Source organism: Taudactylus pleione, unplaced genomic scaffold (genome assembly GCF_031769625.1).
Source record: "Taudactylus pleione unplaced genomic scaffold, aTauple2 ptg000080l, whole genome shotgun sequence".
Lineage (NCBI taxonomy): Eukaryota > Metazoa > Chordata > Amphibia > Anura > Myobatrachidae > Taudactylus > Taudactylus pleione.
In genome coordinates this window covers 1,332,710-1,354,737 of record NW_028284482.1, presented here as the reverse complement: position 1 = coordinate 1,354,737, position 22,028 = coordinate 1,332,710, and the positions used below count along the sequence as shown (strand labels likewise).

Genomic DNA, 22,028 nt, shown 5'->3' with positions numbered 1-22,028 from the left:
ACTTGGGTCCGTCCTCCTCTATACCCCGCCCCGGCCACAGGCACCTCAGTTTTAGTTGGTGCCCGGCCGGAGTCGGGTCACCCTGTCGCAGTGGGGCTGCAGGAGCAGCCCCATAGCTTTATTTTAAAAGAGAAATTTTTTATTTTTTTTTTCTTCTTTTTTTACACTTTTAGAGCGGCAGCATCGGACTGTCCTTTAGGACGTCCACGCTGCCGCTCCTTCTCCCCGCTGGCGCCGCGCCGCCAGTACAGCTCTGGGGATCGCGGCGGGACCCCAGAGCCTGTACTAGCCGGGCTCTGGGTACTCCCTTGACAGCTGCCGGACGCGACGGGGATCAGGTAAGCCGCGGGTCGCCGCGTGCGGCGGCCCGCGGATACTTCAATGCAGTCAGGAGCCTCCGGTGTCTGGGGACAGACCGGAGGCGCTAGCGGCGGCGGCGGGCTCCCCCTCAATTGAGGAATACCCCGCGTGTCCGCTAGACCACCAGGGTATCAGGCTGGTAGCGGGACCGGCAACCCGGGGGTTAATTGCTAGCCAGGGGAGGCAGCCTTCCCTGTCTAGCGGCTCCTCCCCTCAGCTCAGCGCGCCTTTCAACAAGCAGTCTGGCGTCGCTGAGCTGCTCTTATCTCTCGGCCACTCCTCCTCTGAGGTCTCCGGCGGCCATCTTTACTGGCACATCGCAGACTCCCAGGCGGTATCAAGTGGACCGGTCCCCCTGTGTACCTCTCCCCTGCTAAAGGACAGTGTACACAGCGCTATAGCCCTCCCAGACACTGAATCTGGGCGGTTGATTGTAGCGGAAGGTGCAGTGAGTATAACTTTTCTGCATTGTATGTGACTATTGCTAGTGCTGCCTGTCTGTGACTTATTCTCCTTACTGTCAGCTTATAACTATCCCTTTCCTTCTCCTACGGCCCGGCAGGTGTGTGGGGGAAGGGCGTTTTTCTGAGACCCTCACTTATATAAAACACGTATTTGTGGGGTCAGTCACATACTGTTGTGTGCTACACAGTACCATATCTGGGCTGTTGTGTCGCATACTGGTGAGTGCGCGGGTGTTAAAACCGTAATTCCTCTGGTGATACCTGTTTCTTGTGATTTACGGTATCATGTCTGATGAGGAGACTGAGCGCTCTGTGGCTCCTGTGCTATTTTCCTGCAGACGCTGTGCTGCTGGAGTTGATGGGGAGGACTTATCTCAGGATGGTCTGTGCGGGCGGTGCCAGTTGGTACCGGGCCCCTCCAACCCCCCTGTATCACAGGACCCTCCTTGGGCGATGTTTTCACAGGTGCTGGCGTCTATTGCGGACCGGTTATCGGTCCCATCAGCGGTCCCTTCTAGGGCGTTACCGCAGCCCACCATCCCCCATTCCCCGAGGGTTCCACAAATGTTGCGGTCTTCCCCCGGGGCCCAGACTGTGGGTCCTTACTCGGGACTGCCTGTGTATGTGCAGTCTTCCCCAGGGATGTGTCAGTCTGTAGTGCCTTTGCAGAGTGTTGCTCCGACGGCTCCTCCGCCTTGGGTGGATGTTCTATCCAGCTCCGTACAGAGTCTGGCGGCTTCATCCTCGGCGTTTCAGTCTATGTTGCAAGGTGATGTGCCACCAAGGGTGTCTAAACGTCCGGTTGTGAGTTCACTAGCTGCGCAGTTGTCGGACTCGGAAGTGTCCTCAGATGATGGAGAAATCCATGAGGACTCTGACTCTGATGTCATGGGGCAGGAGGTGGAAGCTAAGTCCTCCATTAATGTTCCAGCCTTAGTTAGGGCGGTGCGGGCTATCCTACATGTTGAGGATGATGCGCCGGCTCCTAGGTCGAAGTTTCCTAATTTTAAAAAGGCCAAGGTGACCTCAACTGTGTTCCCCCTGTCTGATCAATTATCGGATCATATGGCGGCGGCCTGGCAATTACCTAGTAAGAGGTTCCATCCACAGAAGAGGTTGGCGGCGAACTATCCTTTTCCTGAAGCTCATTGCAGGAAATGGGAAACTCCGCCGGCGGTGGATTCCCACGTTACCCGCTTGATCAAAAGCGCGACGCTGCCATTGCCGTCTATCTCCTCTTTGAAGGATCCCACGGACAGGAAGGTGGAGACTTGTTTAAAGTCCATTTATTCTCTTTCCGGGGCGGTGGCTCGCCCGTCCATGGCTATCTCCTGGGTGGCTAAAGCCATTGAGGCATGGGCCAATGCCTTGGAGGATACCTTTCCTGATGAGGCTCCGGATATCCAGAGAGCGTTAGTGGGACAGATGCGGGATGCAGCTTCCTATATTGGGGAAGCGTCTTTGGATGCCAGCCTGCTCACTTCTAGGGTGTCGGCTGCAGCGGTATCTGCTCGGCGCTCCCTGTGGCTGAGGTCCTGGAGGGCTGATGCAGATTCAAAAAAGGGTCTGGAGGCCTTGCCTTTTAATGGTGATTTACTATTTGGTCCGGATTTGGACAGAATAGTGGATACTTTGGCTAAGTCCAAGTCGGCTTTTCTCCCTTCGGCCTCTGCGCCGGCTAAAGTGAGGAGCTCTGCCTTTCGGTCCTTTTGGGTTCAGGGTAAGGCCAAGGGCCAGTCCTTCCCGAGACATTCGGCGACCAAGGCCGCACCCAAGCCCAAGAAGCAGGCATGGAGTGCTCGGCGCCCTTCTTCCAAGCAGGAGGATAAGCCTGCTGCCTGATGGGACGGGCCTCTCTCTGGGGGACCCCAGAGTGGGAGGCCGACTTCTCCAATTCGCCCAGTGTTGGCACAATACCACCACGGATGCCTGGGTTCGAGAAGTAGTCTCTCAGGGGTACGCCCTGTCTTTTCGGTTCAGGCCGCCCCACCAGTTTTTCTGTACGAGTCCTTCTCTGGACAAGACCAAAGCTGGTCAGATTCAGGTAGCTATAGAATCCTTGCTACAAGCAGGGGTCATTGTTCCCGTTCCGCAGTCTCAGCGCGGGACGGGGTACTATTCTACTCTGTTTCTGGTACAGAAACCCAATGGTTCTCATCGCCCTATCCTGAATTTGAAGTCTCTGAACAGATACCTCAGAGTTCCCAGGTTCAGGATGGAAACGTTACGTTCCATCATTCTGGCGATGGAACCCGGGGATTATATGGTCTCCCTCGATATCCAGGACGCCTATCTCCATGTGCCCATAGTACCGGCACATCAGCGGTATCTGAGGTTTGCTATCCTGAACCATCACTACCAATTTCGGGCGTTGCCTTTTGGCCTTTCCACGGCTCCGAGGGTGTTCACCAAGGTGATGGCGGTTATGGCTGCCCACCTTCGGGGTCAGGGTCTACGTCTGTTGCCGTACCTGGACGATCTTCTGCTGCTGGCGAGCTCCCCGGAGGTGCTTCTTCGACATCTCCACCTGACCATTGCTTGTCTTCAAGCACACGGGTGGTTGATAAACTGGAAGAAGTCCTCCCTGATTCCATCACAGCGGATGGTTCATTTGGGAGCCCTGCTGGATTCTCGTCAGCAGCGGATTTTCCTGACTCCAGAGAAGGTCGCCTCCCTGCAGCTGCGGATACACAGTTGCCTGAGCAGTTGCCGCCTGTCGGTCCATTCAGCTATGAGAGTTCTGGGGTCCATGGTGTCGACATTCGACATGGTGGAATTTGCCCAGTTCCATTCCCGGCCCCTGCAGGGGCTGATTCTATCGGAATGGAACGGGTTACCTCACCGGATCCGCTCTCAGATGCTGGTGTTGTCCGCGGAGGTTCGGCAGTCTTTGGCTTGGTGGCTTCAGACGGTGCATCTGGTCGAGGGGCGCCCCTTTTGGATCCCGGACTGGGTCCTGCTCACGACGGATGCCAGTCTTCGGGGTTGGGGGGCAGTGACCGGCTCATTATCGCTTCAGGGTCGTTGGTCCGCGGAAGAAGCACTTCTCCCCTTCAACATCCTGGAACTGCGGGCTGTGTACAGGGCCCTGCAGTCGTCCGGCCCCGCTCTTCACGGAAGGGCGGTTCAGGTGCAGTCCGACAACGCCACCACGGTGGCGTACATCAACCACCAAGGGGGAACTCGCAGTCGGGCAGCAATGTCGGAGGTGTCTCGCATTCTTGCTTGGGCGGAGTGTCACGTTCCAGCGATCTCGGCAGTCTTCATTCCCGGAGTCCTCAATTGGGAGGCGGACTTCCTCAGCCGTCACGATGTGCATCCCGGGGAATGGTCGCTTCACCCAGAGGTGTTTCAGCTACTCGTGGACAGGTGGGGGCTGCTGGAGCTGGACTTGATGGCCTCCCGTCACAATCACAAGTTGCCCGTTTACGGGTCAAGGACAAGAGACGCAGGCGCCTGTCTGGTAGACGCTCTGTCGGTGAAATGGACGTTTCACCTGGCGTATCTGTTTCCTCCGATATCCTTACTTCCTCGGGTTCTGCGGAAATTCAAGCAGGACGGCGGCACGCTCGTGCTGGTGGCTCCGGCGTGGCCCAGACGTCCTTGGTACTCCGATCTGAGGTGCCTCTCCATCGACGCTCCGTACCTTCTTCCTCAGCGTCGGGACCTGTTGTCTCAGGGGCCCTGCCTTTACCCGGACCTGGGTCGGCTGTCTTTGACGGCGAGGCTCTTGAGACAGCCGTCTTGAGGTCTAGGGGTTTCTCCAGTTCAGTGATTGGTACCATGCTTAGGGCACGCAAGCCTGCCTCCGCGCAGATTTACCACAGGGTGTGACGCACTTATTTTCAGTGGTGTGAATCCAGAAACTATGATCCGCAGGTGTTCCGGGTTTCCAGAATCTTGGAATTTCTTCAATCGGGTTTGGACCTCGGCTTACGCCTGGCCTCTCTGAAGGTTCATGTGTCTGCTTTGTCCGTGTGGTTTCAGCGACGGATTGCTACACTGCCAGATGTTTACACCTTTTTCCAAGGTGTTCTCAGGATCCAGCCTCCCTTCGTGCCTCCGGTGGCTCCGTGGGACTTGACGGTGGTACTGAGGGTCTTGCAGGGTCCTCCTTTTGAGCCGCTTGAGTCGGTGGAGCTCAAGTGGCTGACGTTTAAGACCATTTTTCTCCTGGCAATTGCTTCGGCCAGGAGGGTTTCAGAATTGGGGGCGCTTTCCTGTCGCCCTACTTTTCTGATTTTTCACCAGGACAGGGCAGTGCTCTGCACGCGTCCTGAGTTTTTGCCCAAAGTGGTTTCAAAGTTCCACATTAATCAGGAACTTGTTGTGCCAGCTTTTCAGTCACCTGATCTTTCTGCTGGTGAGGCTTCCTTGGATGTGGTCCGGGCACTTAGAATCTATGTGGACCGGACTGCTTCGGTTAGGAAGTCGGATTCTTTGTTTGTCCTCTTCGGTTTTCACAAGAGGGGTTGGCCTGCCAACAAGCAAACGTTAGCCCGTTGGCTTCGTTCAGTTATTTGTGAGGCTTATGCGCAGGAGGGTTTACCTGTGCCAGCCTCTGTTAAGGCTCATTCCACTCGTTCTGTGGGTCCCTCTTGGGCTGCTAGACGTGGCGCCTCCGCTGTTCAGCTGTGTAAGGCGGCTACTTGGTCTTCAATTCAGACGTTTTTGAGGTTTTATGCGTTTGACACCTTCGCCTCTCAGGATGCATCCTTTGGGCGCCGGGTACTCCTTTCAGCACAGGAGCGTCCCCGCCCTTAGTTGAACTGCTTTGGGACATCCCCAAGGTCAACCCTGTGGACCCCCTATGGACCCTGAAGTAGAAAACAAGAGATATGGTAAGAACTTACCTTTGTTATCTCTGTTTCTACGAAGTCCATAGGGTCCACAGGGCGCCCGCCCTGACGCACCTGGCTTCAAATGGGCTGTGTGGCTGGTCACCGGTTTTCCGTCTCCCATTTCTGTGAGTATGGTTTCTTGTGTGTTCCAGTCTTCCTTCTCTCTGTTTAGTCTCCTCCTCCGGCCTTAGCTGCTTACCAACTGAGGTGCCTGTGGCCGGGGCGGGGTATAGAGGAGGACGGACCCAAGTGCATCCTGGGAGCAGCAAAGCTTTAACTGCGTGGTGCCCGTGGATCCAGATCCAGCTATACCCCAAGGTCAACCCTGTGGACCCTATGGACTTCGTAGAAACAGAGATAACAAAGGTAAGTTCTTACCATATCTCTTGTTTTATCTGCAGTGTGCTGGGGGCAATTTTCTTTTTTCTGTGATTTGCTCAATGGTAAGCTAAATTTAACATAGGACACTAACTTTAAGAAACCAATTTATGCCAAGGATGAATAAACGCACGAAAATCCCTTTTCATTATTCAGCCACTGGGGACACGTCAAAAAAAAAAAAAAAAAGCTAGATTGCAGTGGCCTTGCAAAATAATGTCTATAGCAAGCTACCACTAAGCTTACAAATATAGATGAATTAAGGGCACTATGCAAATGTTGTGAATGTGAGTCAGGTCCTCTCGTGACTGGTGCCCTGTAGGTAATAGAGGTGCAGCATCTTTACAAGTAATAGCAATCCTCTTATCATGTAGGATTCAAGTATTTTTGATTTATCTGCAGTGTGCAATTTTCTTTGTGTTCAGTGTAAACCCCGCCCTTTGCAAGCACCTGTAGTATATTATTAAGCTGATTGAGCAACTACCATATTTTTTGTTTGCATTGAGCAAATCATCATATAAGTCTCTCGATTAGGTTTATATTTTCTTTTTCTTTATGATAACTGATCCACCTTAGCATGGTTTAAATTAGCAGTAGAGAAGGAGCCTTTGTGTCCTCAACATAAGAGTGTGCGATGCTTAAAGGAGCTGTCCACTAAAACATTACTGGCTTTTGAGATTTTAAGGGAACATCTGTATGAACACCTCCAGGTACAGGCCTTGCATCACAAACTGGTTCATCTGGTTTAAACTGAATGAATGAATCGCTTTTCATTCTACTTTGTCTGCTGACATAAGTAAGCTGAACCAGTGGTGGTAGGTTGTTTTACTAGGTCGGGCTCAGTAATGCCACTGAGTATCTGAAAAGAGCAGGAGACATAAGGGCTAGATACTCTACTGCACAGGTTCTCAAACTCTGTCCTCAGGACCCCAAACAGTGCATGTTTTGCAGTTCACCTCACATAATCACAAGTGAAATAATTAGTTCCACCTGTGGATCTTTTAAAATGTGTCAGTGAGTAATTAATGCACCTGTGCTCCTGCTGGGTGACCTGGCAACCGTGACCTGTGTGGGGTCCTGAGGACCGAGTTTGAGAACTACTGCATTCTGTAGGTAACGGATGATTAAAGATAGAACAATGGTCTGTGTTTGCAAAATAGACTCTCCAGGTGTCTGTTTTACATATTTAAACCATCAGAGCAGTGTTTTCCCAACCTGCGGTCCTCAAGGCACACCAACAGTCCATGTTTTAATGATATCCATGGTTGAGCACAGATGGTTAAATCACAATAACTGTGGCATTAAGTCATTTGTGCTCAGGTATGGCTATCCTTAAAACCTGGAGTGTTAGTGTGCTTTGAGGACTGAGATCTGGGAGACCGTACATCAAGGGGAGAATAGTCCACAAAAGGACTATCACCAGCAGATGTCTGTTCTCTTTTGGTTGAGGCGATCAAGCAATGTTTTGCTTTCATGTTTTATGGTGAATAGTGAGTCGTTTTTTCTGTGCCTTCTTATACTAAAGGCCTAACTCTCCTTTTCTAGTATACCACTGAGCGGTTGCCATATCCATATGTATTATGAATATAGTCTAATACAAAAAAGAGAAAAAAGGCTGCACACCTGCACCATATATATTTTTTGCTTAAAATTACTTATTTCTTCATCATAACTACTTTATTTGAAGAATTCACCACCAGTTTTCTGTTGTCTTAACAGCTTTCACAGTCCATGGCTGTTATGGAAGGTCCAGTATCCAATCCACCATCGACTAACAGCCCTGAAGTGAGCTCACAGCAGCCTGCTCCTGAACAACCTATACCAGAGGTTAAAATGGAGGTTAAACAGGAAGATGATGAAACTGAGTCAGTGTCTATAGTTGAACCTGTAGAGGAGAAGCTGGAGGTAAAGTGTTGCAGTACTAATGACATGAATCTAATTTTTTGTTACTGTTTTGTTGCACAGTGTTACCAAAAACAAAGATACAAGGGGATTTCTTCCATTTTTCTAAAAGCTCCTATTAATTTAGTTTGCTGTATGGGAATTCAATTGAATGCAATGTGCTGTGGCTGCGCACATATCTGCCATTTACGGTAGTGCCAACTTCGCAATATTTCCTTTGCACCTCTTTGGGGTGAAAGCGAAAACCTGCGATGCTGGCGGCCGCAAAATGCCGTTCTGAAAGGGCACATTGCGTTCAGTTGAGTTTTCCCCCTGTGTGTGTCTTGCATCTACCTTGGCAACAATGGTCACTTGATGTAATAAAGCAACAGCCCTTACCTTCATTATACTTGTTCATAGGCAAATTTCCTGATTCCATTGTCATGTACATGGAGGGAAAGCTATGATTGGGATCATGTGGCCTCCTCCTTGGGAATGTGTTGAAGTCCTGAAACACACACTTGCCTTCCAGCTAAGAAAGCATTATTGTAAAGGGAAAATGGAGTTGTGAGGACGTCCTAGAGCAGTGGTTCTCAAACTCTGTCCTCACAGGTATATTAATTACTCAGACACATTTTAAAAGATCCACATGTGGAGCTAATATCTCACTTGTGATTTTGTGAGGAGACCTGTAAAACATGCACTGTTTGGGGACCTGAGGATTGAGTTTGAGAACCTGTGTCCTAGAGAAATTATTCTGATACAAAACTTGATGTTAATTGTGCGATTGTAGCTGTAACTAATTTTCTTATCCTGATTTTCATACACTGAGTTATGCTGGGCATACACAGCCAGATAAAATGCCTGTCAGACTGACAGACATTTTATCTGGCCGGCTGCCAGCCGCAGATGTCGCCGGCATACACTGTGAGATTTCTCTCAGTGTATTCGGCAGACATCTGCGCTCCTCCCCCCGGGGGAGGAGACATTTCCCTGTTCCTTCCATAGGAAGGAACACAGGAAATGTCTGTCAGTCGGCCGCGGCTGGGCATACACTGCCAGATGCGGCAGACAGTTTAACGGGAAATATCGTATCGGACGGGCATGCTGGACAATCCCTCATGCCCGACCGAGCAATATTTAACCCTCGGTCATTGTAGCGTGTGGGGGGGCCACACGCTACAATGATCGGGGCGATCCGCCGATATCAGGCGGATCGCCCCGATAATTGTAGCGTGTATGGCCCGCATTAGTGACTACTCTGTTATTTTAATTATATTACAAATTAACAAATATACTTCTCTCCATAGGGGACACTGGCTTTAGACAGTTGGCATAGGCTGGTTTAGGAGTCTGGGCACTGTTCAAACATGGATGGGGCTGCTCTATGCAGCCTCAAATTTTTTTTTGTACTTTTAGAGCGGGCAGCTATTGGAGCCCCATAGGACACTCGGGCAGCTGCTCCAACGACCACCTGCCCCCAAAGCGCTGGCGAGTGGGTCAGCGTCTTAAGATGCACACCAGGGAGCCGCAGCCACAGCAGGATAACTGAGGGGGACAGGTAGCTGCATTCTCCGCCGGGGTGGGAGACCATCTGTGGTGCTGACGGCGGGCGTCCAGGCTGCCTGGTACCTCAGCTACACTACCAGTGCAACAGGCAATGGGGGACTTATTACACAGTGGTCATTGCCCTGTGGGTCCATGTCAGAAGTTGAAGGTAGGCTCCTTCCCTGCCCCTTGGTGCGTCCCCTAACAGAGGCTTCCTGCCACAGGGTGTTCCCGCCTCCTCCCACACACAGACCCTGAGCGGCAATTTTCTACAGTAAATGCTGCAGCCAGTCTCAGGAAAGTAGCATTGGGCTTCTGGTCTCCCTGTATACCACTTCCCCAGTGGTCAGGTTATACAGATGGTTCCTTTCTGCCGAGTGGGACTTGGATTGTTGAGCACTTACTGCCCATTTTTACCTGCATTGAATGTTTCTGTGTGCATGTAATTGTGTTTAGGAGTACTGTTTATTTCTCATGTCTCTTGTTTGTTTAAGCGATCTGCAAAGAACGAAAGATAGAATAAAGTGCTAATTGCTGAAGGGTTTAGTAGTCCCCTTTTCTGTAAAGGTCCACTAAATGTGGTGCGGTCACGTTCATTGCACTTCCTCATATTGCACACAATAATTTACATAGCTAGTTTGCATTGACTGCCCTAGATTGCTGTACCATGTCTTCTAAGGACAAGGCATCCAGGGATGGGGGTACTTTTGTGTTGTGTAACTGCAGGACTTGTACCACTGTACTTTCTCCTCAGGCTCTCGACCATGATGGGCTGACTGTCCAGTGTTTTGCAGCTTCACAGCAAGAGTCAGTCGGCCACGACTTCATCCAGGAACCGGCCTGGGCTACCTTGCTCTCACAGGCATGTGTTATCGCACGTTCACCCCTAGCCTCCGCCTGGATGGCTAAGGCAATCGGGTGTTGGGCAGATGCCCCTCAAGGAGGCCCTTAGTTCGGGTACCCATAGAAACAAGCTGTTGTCTTTACTGCAGCACGTCAGAAAGGCAACTTCTTATCTCGGAGAGGCAGCAATAGTTACTGGTGTCCTAACCTCTAAGGTGGCAGCATCCTCCGTGTTTGCTAGGCTTGCCCTTTGACTGACTAAGACTCCAAGAATGCCCTAGAAACTGTTCCGTTCTCAGGGTACATATCTTTGGCCCCGATTTGGACAAGATCGTGGCCACAGTGGCAGCATCCAAGACAGCCTTCCTCCCTTCTGTGGCAGCCCCTAGTTTGTGAAAATCTAATTTTCACTATGTTCATCTGTAGGGAACAGCCAGGGGCCAGCACTTTATCGAGGTCCCAGGGTTACTCATCCAAGGGTTCCAAGTCCAGAGCTAGACAGCCCTGGGCTACCATATACTCTGCCACCAAGCCTACTGACAAGCCTGCAACTTGACAGGGCGGGCCTCCACCTGGGTTATCCCAGTGTGGGAGGCAGACTTCAGTTTTCCAAGACCTGGATGGTGACCACGTCGGGCACCTGGGGTGCAAGGTGTTTACGCCCTAACCTTGTGGGAGCGGCCTCTGATCCAATTTTTTCCCACATGCTTTCCGGTGGATCCAGGTGGATCCAGGCAAAGCAGGAGTTTGACTTCCTGCTGGCCTCCAAAGTAATTGTTCCAGTTACACTGTCTCAAGAGGCAAGGGCTTTTATGTCAGCCTCTTCTTGGTCCAAAAGCCGAACGGTTCCCTGAAGACCCTCATGTTCTTGTGGGTCCACAAACTCTGCATGGAGTCTCTTAATTATTCTGGTGTTGGAGCCAGGGGATTTCATGGCCGCCTTTGACATCCAGGATGCCTATTTGCATGTTCCTATCCAGCTCATTTACCAGCACTTCCTCAGGTTTGTGGTCTGGGAGGAACATTTCCAATTCCAGACATTGCGGTTTGGTCTTTCCACAGCTCCTCGTGTCTTCATGAATGTCATGGCAGCTCATTTGTGGCACTGGGGTATCAGGATTCTACCTTTATCTTAAAGACCTTCTGATCCTGCCCCAGTCACTGGAGGTCCTCTGGAATCATATCCATCTCAGAATGGATCATCAATTGGAAGAAACCCTCCCTGACTTCATCGCAAGAGATACCATCTGGGGGAATTGCTGGATTCCAATGTTCAGCAGGTCTTCCTCCCGCCAGAAAAGCTCAGAACCTACAGACCAGGATTCGCAGGTTCTTAAAGTCATCGCCAAGTGTCAGTACACGCTTGCATGCAGAGCTTGGGCTCTCTAGTCTCCCATCTTCAACATGGTGGAGTATGCCCAGTTTCACTCCCAACCTCTTCACATGGAGGTTTTGTCCCAGTGGAACAAGTCCCATCGATAGCTCAAAACACAAACTTATCATGCTCTCTCGGGAGGTCCGGCTCTCCCTCTTATGGTGTTTCTAGGCGTCCCACTTAGACATTGGCTGCCCCTTTTGAATTCAGGAATGGGTCCTCACCACCGATGTAAGTCTTCGTGGGTTGGGAGGCAGTAACCTGTCAACAGATCTTTCAGGGTTGGTGGACGGCTCCAGATATTCTGGAACTCCGAGCAGTCCTCAGAACTATGCAAGCTCTGCCGTTCCTCAAGCATCGTCCGGTCCAGGTACAATCCAACAATGCGATGGCCGTTGCCTACATAAACCATCAGGGCGGCAGTCAGTGCGCTATGAAGGTTAGTCGCATTCTCTTCTGGGCAGAGCGTCCTCTTCCTGCTCTAGTCCAGAATTTGGAAGCAGACTTCTTCAGTCACCAGGAAGGACGTTGACTTAGGTGAGTGGACGCTTCATCTAGACGCTTTTTTAACTCCTAGTTCTGTGCTTAGGCCTTCCGGACATCAACTTGATGGAGTCTCGGCACAAGCTACCGAGGTCCTGCTAGCACACCAGGGAACCGGGAGCCATCCTGATGGACGCCTTTAGCGGTTCGGTGGACCTTCCACCTCATGTACAACTTCCCTCTGATCTCGCTGATTCCGTGGGTCTTCCGCAAGTTGAAGTTGGATGGCGGCACCGTTGTCCTTGTAGCTCCCGATTGGGTGCGTCGAACTTTGATCACCTATGCCTCTCCATCGAAGCACAGTTGTCTTCCTCTGCGGCCGGAACTTTTGTCTCTGGGCTCCTGCTTCCATCCGGATCTTGCCTGTCTCTCTTTGACGGGGTGATTCTTGAGACATCCGCCCTGAGAGCTAAGGAGTTCTCTAGATTGGTTATTTGTACCATGCTGAATACCCGTAAACCTTCTGCCAGAATTTACCACCATGTCTGGCGGACTTAATTTGCCTGGCCTTCAGCCAAGGGGATAATTTTGTCTCTTGTAGGTCCTTGACTTTTCTACCTGCTGGTCTGGACTTAGGTCTTCACCTCGCTTCTTTTTGAAGGTGCAAATTCCGCCCATTCTGTCCTTTACCAGAGGCATGTTCAGCTTTCTTTTGTTCCTCAGCTGGCTCCATGTAACTTTTGGTGCTTTGGGCTTTTCAATCGTCACCCTTTGAGCCTTTGGGCTCTCTAGACATTCGCTGGATTACGTGGAAGACTCTTCCTACTTGCCATATCGTGGGCCCATCGGGTTTCAGACTTGAGCGCATTGTTTTGTTGCTCCCACATTTTTGGTCTTTCACTTGGACCAGGCTATTTATTCGGACACGGTTTGGCTTCCTTCATAAGGTTGTTTCTCTGTTTCACATCAACTAGGATATCGTGATCCCTGCCTTTTAAGCAACTGATTCTTCGCCAGAGGAGGCCTCTTTGTATGTCATGATGGCCCTCTGGATATATGTGGACAGGACCAGGGATCTAGATAAGACGGCAGTCCCTTTTTGCTCCCTCTGAATTTTTTAGACTTTAGCAGGATTGCTCCGTTTGACCACACTCTCCATGTGGCGGACCTTCCTGCTGCGGTGACAGCTCATTCCACCAGGTCGGTGGGTACTTCTTGGGCAGCTCGACCTGGTGCCTCTGTAGAGCAGCTTTGTAAGGTGGCCACGTGGTCCTCTGCCCATACGTTTCTCCAATTCTATTAATTTGACACCTTCGCTTCCGCTGATGTGGCTTTCAGGCGAAGGGTTCCCAGCACAGTTCAGTAGCTTTCCCTCCCTTTGGGGGGATAGCTTTGGGTCATCCTACTGTCTAAAGCATGTTTCCCCTATGAAGAGAAGAAGAAAGGAGATTTATGTTCTTACCTGGTTAAATCCTTTTCTATGAGGTCCATAGGGGACACAGCTCCCACCCTGACACATCTGGCTGGCTGGGTTTTTGCTCTGCTTCCGGCTCCCCTGTCAGTCTCTTCTGGCTGTGTGTACCTGTGTTCGTCGGTCTGCCTTCTCCTCTTTCTTCCTCCTGCTTTGAGCTTGCTAACTTAACTGGTCTGTCTGGGGGCTTGGTTTAGGGGAGAAGAAGCCTGGGCTGCTGGGAGGAATAGATTGTTTGTTTGGTGCCCGGACTCCTACTCCAGCCTATACCCACTGTTTAAAGCCTGTGTCCCCTTTGGATCTTAAAGAAAAGGATTTAACCAGGTAAGAAATAAATCTCCCTATTTGCAATAATACAACAAAATTCTAAAACATGATGGAGCTTAAATATTTGTGTTCACGAATTACACAAATATTAAAAACTACAGCTGTCACTAGGTGTGAAATTAAATTATTGGCATCTTGACAACCGATTTAAATTAAATTTTTTAATCCAAACAGACATTCCGTTTTTATGACTCAAGTACCCTAAATCAACTGCGCTCAAATTTGCAGGACCACTTTGAAACTAATTTAGTATATTTGCGTTAATACTTGTTAGTATGCCTATTGGAACTGTAAGTAATGACATAGTGTAGAAACCACCGGCTGTAGATTAGTATTCATCAGTGTTCTACCATGAGATACACTGGAAGCTAAGAAATGCCAAGAGATGTTTCTTATCTGGCAAAACCGTGATTTGCAGATATCTGGTGACTGAACCCCATGAAGCTGTATAGTCTTAAGTCGGATGACTTACAAATTTTCGGTCACTGCAAACTCAATGTTGCATCTGAGCGTAGATTCATCACTTTTTCTAATTGGATGATGAGTCATTAGGCCAAATGAAAATCAAACCTCCAACATATAATAATAAATCCTACAGCATTGTATGCTATAAATCGTCTAAATTTGTGATTTTAAAGGTATTTAGACAGAGGACACTGCTTACATTATTTTGTAAGAGACCCAAACATTTGCAGTCTCTCCATGCTTTAGTATCCTCTTTGAAACACTAATTTCTTCAAACCAGGTAAAATCTGAAGTTGTTGCTGAGGACTGTAAGCCTGAGCCAATGGAGCCGGAGGAAAAGAAAGATGTGAAATCAGAAGTAAAAGAGGAAGATGAGAAACCAGGCACCCCTGCAGCCCAATCCTCCCCTGCTGGACAGTCTAAAAAGAAAAGTAAGCCTTTTACCCCAATAAATTATGTAGAAAACCATGGTATTGTAGTTGTCATTCTTTTAAGGCTACAACAAAACTATCATTATAGCACATTGAAATAAAATTATCTTTTTATTGCTTTTGTCTTTTTAAAATCTAATTGACAGGTTCTTTTTAGTGCAAATTGGTAAACAAAACCTAGAAATAACATGTTTATCATTTTATTTGTATGTAAATCGTGATTAAGAAAACAAAACAAAACCTTACAATACTATTGAATTAAAAGAGGGTAATAAACGCGAAGGTTTGAGGGGAGAAGTAAAGAGACAATGGGGCAAAAGGCAAGAGAAAAAAAAAGGCAGTTTATGGGCAGAGAGAAAAAGATATATACAGCTCCGGGTCCAACAGAGGCAAACAAAAAATGGGGGCAAACTCCACTCTTATCAAATCCAAAGGCCGGTCAAATTAAAAAAAAACCCAATCAGTGACAAAACCAGGGGGCCACGGACCCCGAAAATATAGCAAACCATTCAGAGGCTTAGGAAGGATGAGATGCAATAATATCTTTAAAGGTTTTCGAGTCCTTGAAGTCCATTCAACGGAACTATGTATCTCTGACAGCTGCATAGTTATCGTCTGTAGAAGACAAAATATATTCCACTTTTCATGAAGAAATCAATTTTATCAAACCAGTCTCTTAACTGTTGGAGGAGAGGAGGAGCGCCACTTTACTGGGATAACTGATATAGCAGCGGTATAAAAAATCCCTGCTGTGCCATTTAATTATCTCGAGATAGATAGGGGCGGGGGATAGGTGAAAAAGCCAGAACAACGGATCAAAGGCAACCTGCTCCCCTATAATGTTTGCAGGAAGTTTAAGGACTTCTGACAAAAACGCATGAAGCTGAGAGCATTGCCACCATATGTGGAACGGGTTGCTAGGGGCATTTTAACACCGCCAATATGTATTCAGCACACCAATCCCCATCCTGGAAAGGACATCTGGAGACCTATACCAGCGGGATATTAACTTGTATTGGGTCTCTCGAACACCAACACTAGGAGAGCAAGCATGTGCTAAACAAAATTTCTACGGGGTCCATAGGCTCCACAGGGGAGACCTGGGGTGTAGGTGATGGATATGGATCCGGGCACCATGCAGTTAAAACTTTCAGCTCCCAGAATGCACTGGTCCATCCTCTCTATACCCCGCCCCTGAGCCAGAAGCACCTCAGTTTAGTTGGTGCCCGGCCGGAGTTGGGTCACCTTTAACGCGGGGAGCTGCTTAGCAGCCCTAAAGCTTTTCTTTTATGATTTTTGTTAGTTTATTCTACTACATTCAGAGTGCGCAGCAGCAGACTGTCCATAGGATGTCTGTGCTGTCGCTCCTTCACCCCTCCGGTGCCGCGATGCCAGTACTGATCTGGGGATCTCGGCGGGCCCCCGGAGTCTGTGCTAGCTGGGCCCCACGGGAGGGGACAGGTAAGGCTGGGAATTGGCAGTCATAACTCCGGTCTCAAAGGACAGACCGGAGGTGCTGAGTGTGGATGCAGGCTCCAGCCCTCGAGCTCCACTAGACCACCAGGGACATTTTGGTGTGGGAACCAGCGTCCTAGGGGTTAAACAATCCAACCTCTTTAAGCGGCTCCGCCCCTCAGCTCAGGTAGCCTTTCCACTGAGGTCTGGCTTCTCTGAGCTGCTTCCTCCTGCGGCCATGCCCCCTCTGAGGTCTCCGGTCGCCATTTTCTTGGTGGTACAGTCACAGATCTCTCAGGACAGCGTGTGGTCTAGTCCCCTCATACCTCTCCCTTGGGTTAGTGTATGTAGCGCTATAGTTTCCCCAGACACTGAATGTAGGTGGTTGATTGTAGTGCCAATTTTCAATGTAAATTCTGCATTGTTTGTGACTTATGCTAGCGCTGCCTTTTCTGTCTTTTTTCCTAACTGGCAGCATATATCTGTATTAGTCTGCCCTAATACAGGTGTAGTTAGGGTGGTTCTTTTACCTCACATATATAAAAGATAATATTTGGGAGGTCTGTCACATACTGTTGTGTGCTGCACTATGCCATATTTAGGCAACGGCTTCTGCAGCTTACCCAAGCATCAGACAGGACCAGTGTTTAGCATATCTAGGCAGTGGGCTTCTGCAGCTTAGCCAAGCATCAGTCAGGACCAGTGTTTTGCAGTGTTTCTCTGACTATTACCCTAACATACAGGTGTATGCAGGTGCCTCTGGCTGGGGGGCGGGGTTATAGGGAGAGTGGACCCAAGTGCATCCTGGGAGCTAAAAGCTTTAACTGCGTGGTGCCCGGATTTGGTTCCCAACCTATACCCCAAGGTCAACCCTGTGGACCCTATGGACTTCGTAGAAACAGAGATAACAAAGGTAAGTTCTTACCATATCTCTTGTTTTTCCTGTGCCTCACAGCTATAGAACTAAATATTTGAGATTTGTCACATACAGTTGTTCGTTGCACTGTGCCATATTTGAGCTGTGTGCTCCTGCAGCTTACTCAAGCATAAGACAGGACCAGTATATTGCATTCCTACTAGTATCCTACATACACAGTGGTTGCATTTTACCCAGTGCCATTTACTCTGCAGCTATGTCTAGCAAAGGCAAGAGTAACAACAGGCATCTGCCCACATACTGCTGTCATGCAAGTTATGGGCTGCAGGCTTAAATGAGGAGTATTTGAAACAAGATGGGCTATGTAGCTAGTGTTATACTCCACCTGGCCCATCAGACAGAGCCGGTACTAGTGACCCCCTGGGCTTCCTTTTCTCAGGTACTGACCACTGTTGCGGACCGCCTAGCAGATCCGGCTGTAATTCCCCGTGTGGAGTTATCGCAGCAGGCATTAATGCCCCCTTTGGCGGTTGCCATAACAGGTTCAGGTGATACAAGTACTCCTCCCACCATGGGTAGATGTACTCTCTAACTCAGTGCAGTCTGGTGGCTACATCTCATGCCTTTCAAGCCATGTAGCAAGATAAGAAGCCCCTACCCAGTAACCCCTTTAAGTGCACTGTGGTATCGTCACAGTCCACGCAACTCTGATTCTGAGGTATCATCCGAGGAGGCAGAAAATGCTGATTTCTCTAGCACTGACTCCCCTCTAGAGGAGGATGAGTGTCAGTCAAAAATAATCCTGCCTTGGTGTGAGCCGTCAGCTCCATTTTATTAATGGTAGATGCCGAGCCAGCCCCTAAATCCAAGCACCCTCTGTTTAAATGACAGAAGGTGACTTCAGCAGAAATCCCTCTATCGGATCAATTAGCTGAACAGCAGCCTGGCAATCGCCTGGTAGGAGATTTCATCCACGAAAACTAACCTCATGTTACCCTTTTTCTGTGGCTCATTGTGCAAAATGAGAAACAACCCCCTGCGGTGGATTCCCATGTTCCACGTTTAATTAAAAGCGCTACGTTGCCTATTCCTATAATTACTTCTTTGAACTACAGATAGGAAGGTGGAAGCTTGCCTGAAATCGATATACTCTCTTTAAGGGACTGTTGCTCATCCACCCAATCGCACGTGTAGCTAAAGCTATAGAGAGCTGGGCTGATGCACTTGAAGACTCTTTTCCCTCAGAAGCTTCTAGTGATCAGATGTCTTTTGTTGCTCACAGTCGAGATGCAGTTTCCTATATTGGAGAAGCGACATTGGATGCCAGTCTCCTAACCTCCAGAGCTTCGACAGCGACTGTATCTGCCCGCGTACCCTGTGCCTGCGCTCATGGAAGGCAGATGTGGATTCCAAGAAATGGCCTTGAAGGATTACACTATAATGGGGAGATCTTGTTTGGCCCTGACTTTGACAAGATTGTAACCATGTTGGCAGCATCGAAAACGCATTTCTGGCTTCAGCTTCTACTACAAGGCCTCAGACTACATCTTTTTTTAAGTACTTTCGTCCTCAAGGAAAGCTTAAAGGCCAGTCCTTTCCTAGGCAGTCTGTCTCCATGAGGGTCACCAAACCAAGGACTAAGCAGATCTGGAACACCAGATGCCCTGCTTCTAAACCAGGGGATAAACCCTTAGCCTGTTGGGACGGGCCTCCATCTGGGGGATCCCAGAGTGGGACGCAGACTTCAGTTCGCCCAGTGCTGGAGTCAAACCACCACGGATGCTAGGGTAAGAAGTGGGGTCTCATTGGTACGCCCTCTCTTTTCTCAGACTGCCCCCCCCTACCTGTTTTTCTACACAGGCCCTCCTTCAGACCTGAACAAGGCCTTACAAATCCAGAAAGCTATACAGTCCTTGCCGCAAGCAGGGGTAATTATGCCAGTCCCACTATCTCAGCGAGGTTCTTTCTTTCTAGTTCGGAAGCCGAATGGACTCATTGGCCTATCTTTAATCTCAAATCCCTGAACAAATTCCTAAAGGTTGCTAGCTTCGGGATGGAAACCCCACACTCCATCATCCTAGCTATGGAGCCTGGGAACTTTTATGGTATCGCAGGATATTCAGGACATGTACCTATAGCGCCCTCTCATCAGCGTTATCTCCGGTTTGCTATACTACAGCCACTCTTACAGTTTCAGGCTCTGCCCTTTGGACTTTCCACAGGTGTTTACCAAAATTATGGCTATCATGGCAGCCCACCTGCGTGGTCAGGGCATCCGGCTTCTACCGTATCTGAACTATCTCCTGCTCTTAGCAGGATCCTTAGAGGTGCTTCAAAGTCGTCTACAGCTAACTATTGCTTTCCTTCTCAAGCACTGATGGTTAATCAACTGGAAAAAGTCCTCCCTGAATCCCTCAGAGTATTATTCATCTATGAGCCCTGCTGGATTCTCAGGATCAGAGAATCTCTCTGAAATCGGACAAGATCTCCACACTTCAACTACAAATGCGCAGATGTCTTCACAATTGCTAAGTGTCGATCCACTCAGCAATGCAAGTTCTGGGATCCATGGTGTCCACCTTTGACACTGTGGAATATGCTCTGTTCCATTCCAGACTTGCAAAGGCTAATCTCTCCAGATGGAACCGGTTAACACATTGGATCAAAGCTCAGACTATGGTGCTCTCTCCGGAAGTGCGTCTGTCTCTGTCTTGGTGGCTACAGACATCTCATCTAACCAAGGGTTGCTCCTTTTGGAGCCCAGACTGGGTAATCCTTACCACGGACGCCAGTCTCTGGGGCTGGGGCGCTGTGACCGGTCTGCAATCCTTTCAGGGCCGTTGGACATCGGTCGAATCAACCCTGCCAATCAACATATTGAAGATTTCAGCTGTCTACAGAGCCCTCAAACTGGCCCAGTACATACTTCACGGAAAACCTGTACAGGTTCAGTCCGACAATGCCACAACAGTGGCTTACATCACAGGGCAGCAATGACCGAAGTGTCATGCATTTTGACATGGGCCATCTCTGCTGTGTTTCTTCTGGGAGTTCTCAATTGGGAAGCAGATTTTCCTCAGCCGTTAAGACATGCATCCTGGGGTATGGTCTCTTCACCAAGAGGTATTTCAACTCCTAGTGAACAGATGGGGCTTCCCAGAGGTGGACCTCATGGTCTTCCGACACGACCACAAACTGCCAGTGTATAGGTCCAGAACAAGAGATGCCGAGGCAACCTTTGTAGATGCATTATCAGTGAAGTGGACCTTCCAGTTTGCGTACCTATTCCCTCCAGTCTCCCTTCTTCCTTGAGTTCTTCGGTTCAAACAGGACGGAGGCGCTGCCTGACTGGTGGCTCCAACTTGGCCCAGACCTCATTGGTTCTCAGAACTTCGGAGTCTCTCCGTTGACACTCCGTTCCTGCTGCCTCAACGACCGTATATGTTGTCTCAAGGTCTGTGCCTTTACCCGGACTTGGGTCGTCTGTCTTTGACGACATGGCTCTTGAGACATTCCTCCTAAGGTCCAAAGGATTCTTTAGCTCTATCATCAAGACGATGCTTAGAGCATGTATTCCAGCTTCTGCTAGGAACTACCACAGAGTGTGGCTTACAGATTTCCACTGGTGTCTTCTCAGAGATTACGACCTTCAGGTTTTTCTGATTTCCAGAGTACTGGCCTTCCTTCAAGCTGGATTGGACCTTGGCCTTCGTCTGGCCTCACAAAGTGCATGCCTCTCCTCTATCAGTATGGTTCTAACGTAGACTTGCTCCGCTACCGGATATCCACACCTTCCTTTGCACCCTCCAGGGTCCTCCATTTGAACTCCTAGATTCGGTGGCACTCAAGTAGTTAACAGCAAAGACTTTTTTTTTTTCTTCTGGCTATTACCTCCGCCAGAAGGGTGTCTGAGTTAGGGGTGCTTTCCTGTCGCTCCCCTTTTCTGATATTTCACCAGGACAGGGCTGTGCTTCGGACTCGCCCTGGGTTCCTTCCTAAAGTTGTTACTAGTTTCCACATTAATGAGGAAATTATAGTCCCACCTTTCAATCACCGTTCCTTTCAGCGGGTAAGACTTCTTTGGATGTGGTCCGTGCCCTCAGGATTTCTGTGGACTGTACCAGTTCCCTTCGGAAATTAGACTCCTTATTTGTGCTCTATGGATTTCAGAAGAAGGGGTGGCCAGCCAATAAACATTGACTAGATGGCTTTGTGTGACTATCTCACAGTCCTATGGACTTCGAAGAAAGAGAGTTAACAAAGGTAAGTTCTTACCATAACTCATTATTTTAACCCAGTTGGCCTCCCCCACCTCTCCTCCCAACTCCAGGTCCCATGTTTTAGTAAAGTGTGGAAAACTGATACTCTCGTCCGAGAGGTGTTATATCCGAGAAATAGTATGAGAAGGACACTAGGGACCAGCACAAAGGAGTTCAAAAGACGTTAGAGCCATATAGAGGGCCCAAGAGAGAAGAAAATGGAGAATATGTAGGTATTGCCAAAATTCCCCTTGAGGTAAGTTCCAATTGTCTTGTAAGTCTGCAAAGGATACAACTTTGTCCCCACTCACCAGCTGTCCTACTCGAAAAAGACCCCTATCTACCCAACTACTTAAGGCCGTGTGGTCCTACCCAAGAGGAAAGTGAATATTTGACAAGAAAGACAAATACGGGGAGATGAGATGAATTGGAGGGGTTATTTCGGAGAGTCTTCTAAGTGGACAACATAGGCCCAATGGTAGTGTGGGGCAAACTGTATGGGGGGGAGGGGGGGCTTGGGTCTGGGAAGGCAGGGAAGGGGGCGGTCTGGGAAGGGAAGCCACAGAGCAA

The 22,028-nt window shown here is 49.3% G+C and overlaps 1 protein-coding gene across 4 annotated transcripts in view; it reads left to right on the top strand.

Moving 5' to 3' along the window:
• The window catches only part of EP300 (EP300 lysine acetyltransferase), a 147,925-nt gene that overhangs the window by 73,092 nt on the left and 52,805 nt on the right, over positions 1 to 22,028 (top strand). For all 4 annotated transcript variants that reach the window (XM_088468008.1, XM_088468006.1, XM_088468007.1 and 1 more), the window contains exons 15-16: positions 7,763 to 7,948; positions 14,717 to 14,867. In XM_088468008.1, coding sequence (XP_088324134.1) covers positions 7,763 to 7,948; positions 14,717 to 14,867 — 337 coding nt within the window. The remainder of the gene's footprint in view (positions 1 to 7,762; positions 7,949 to 14,716; positions 14,868 to 22,028) is intronic.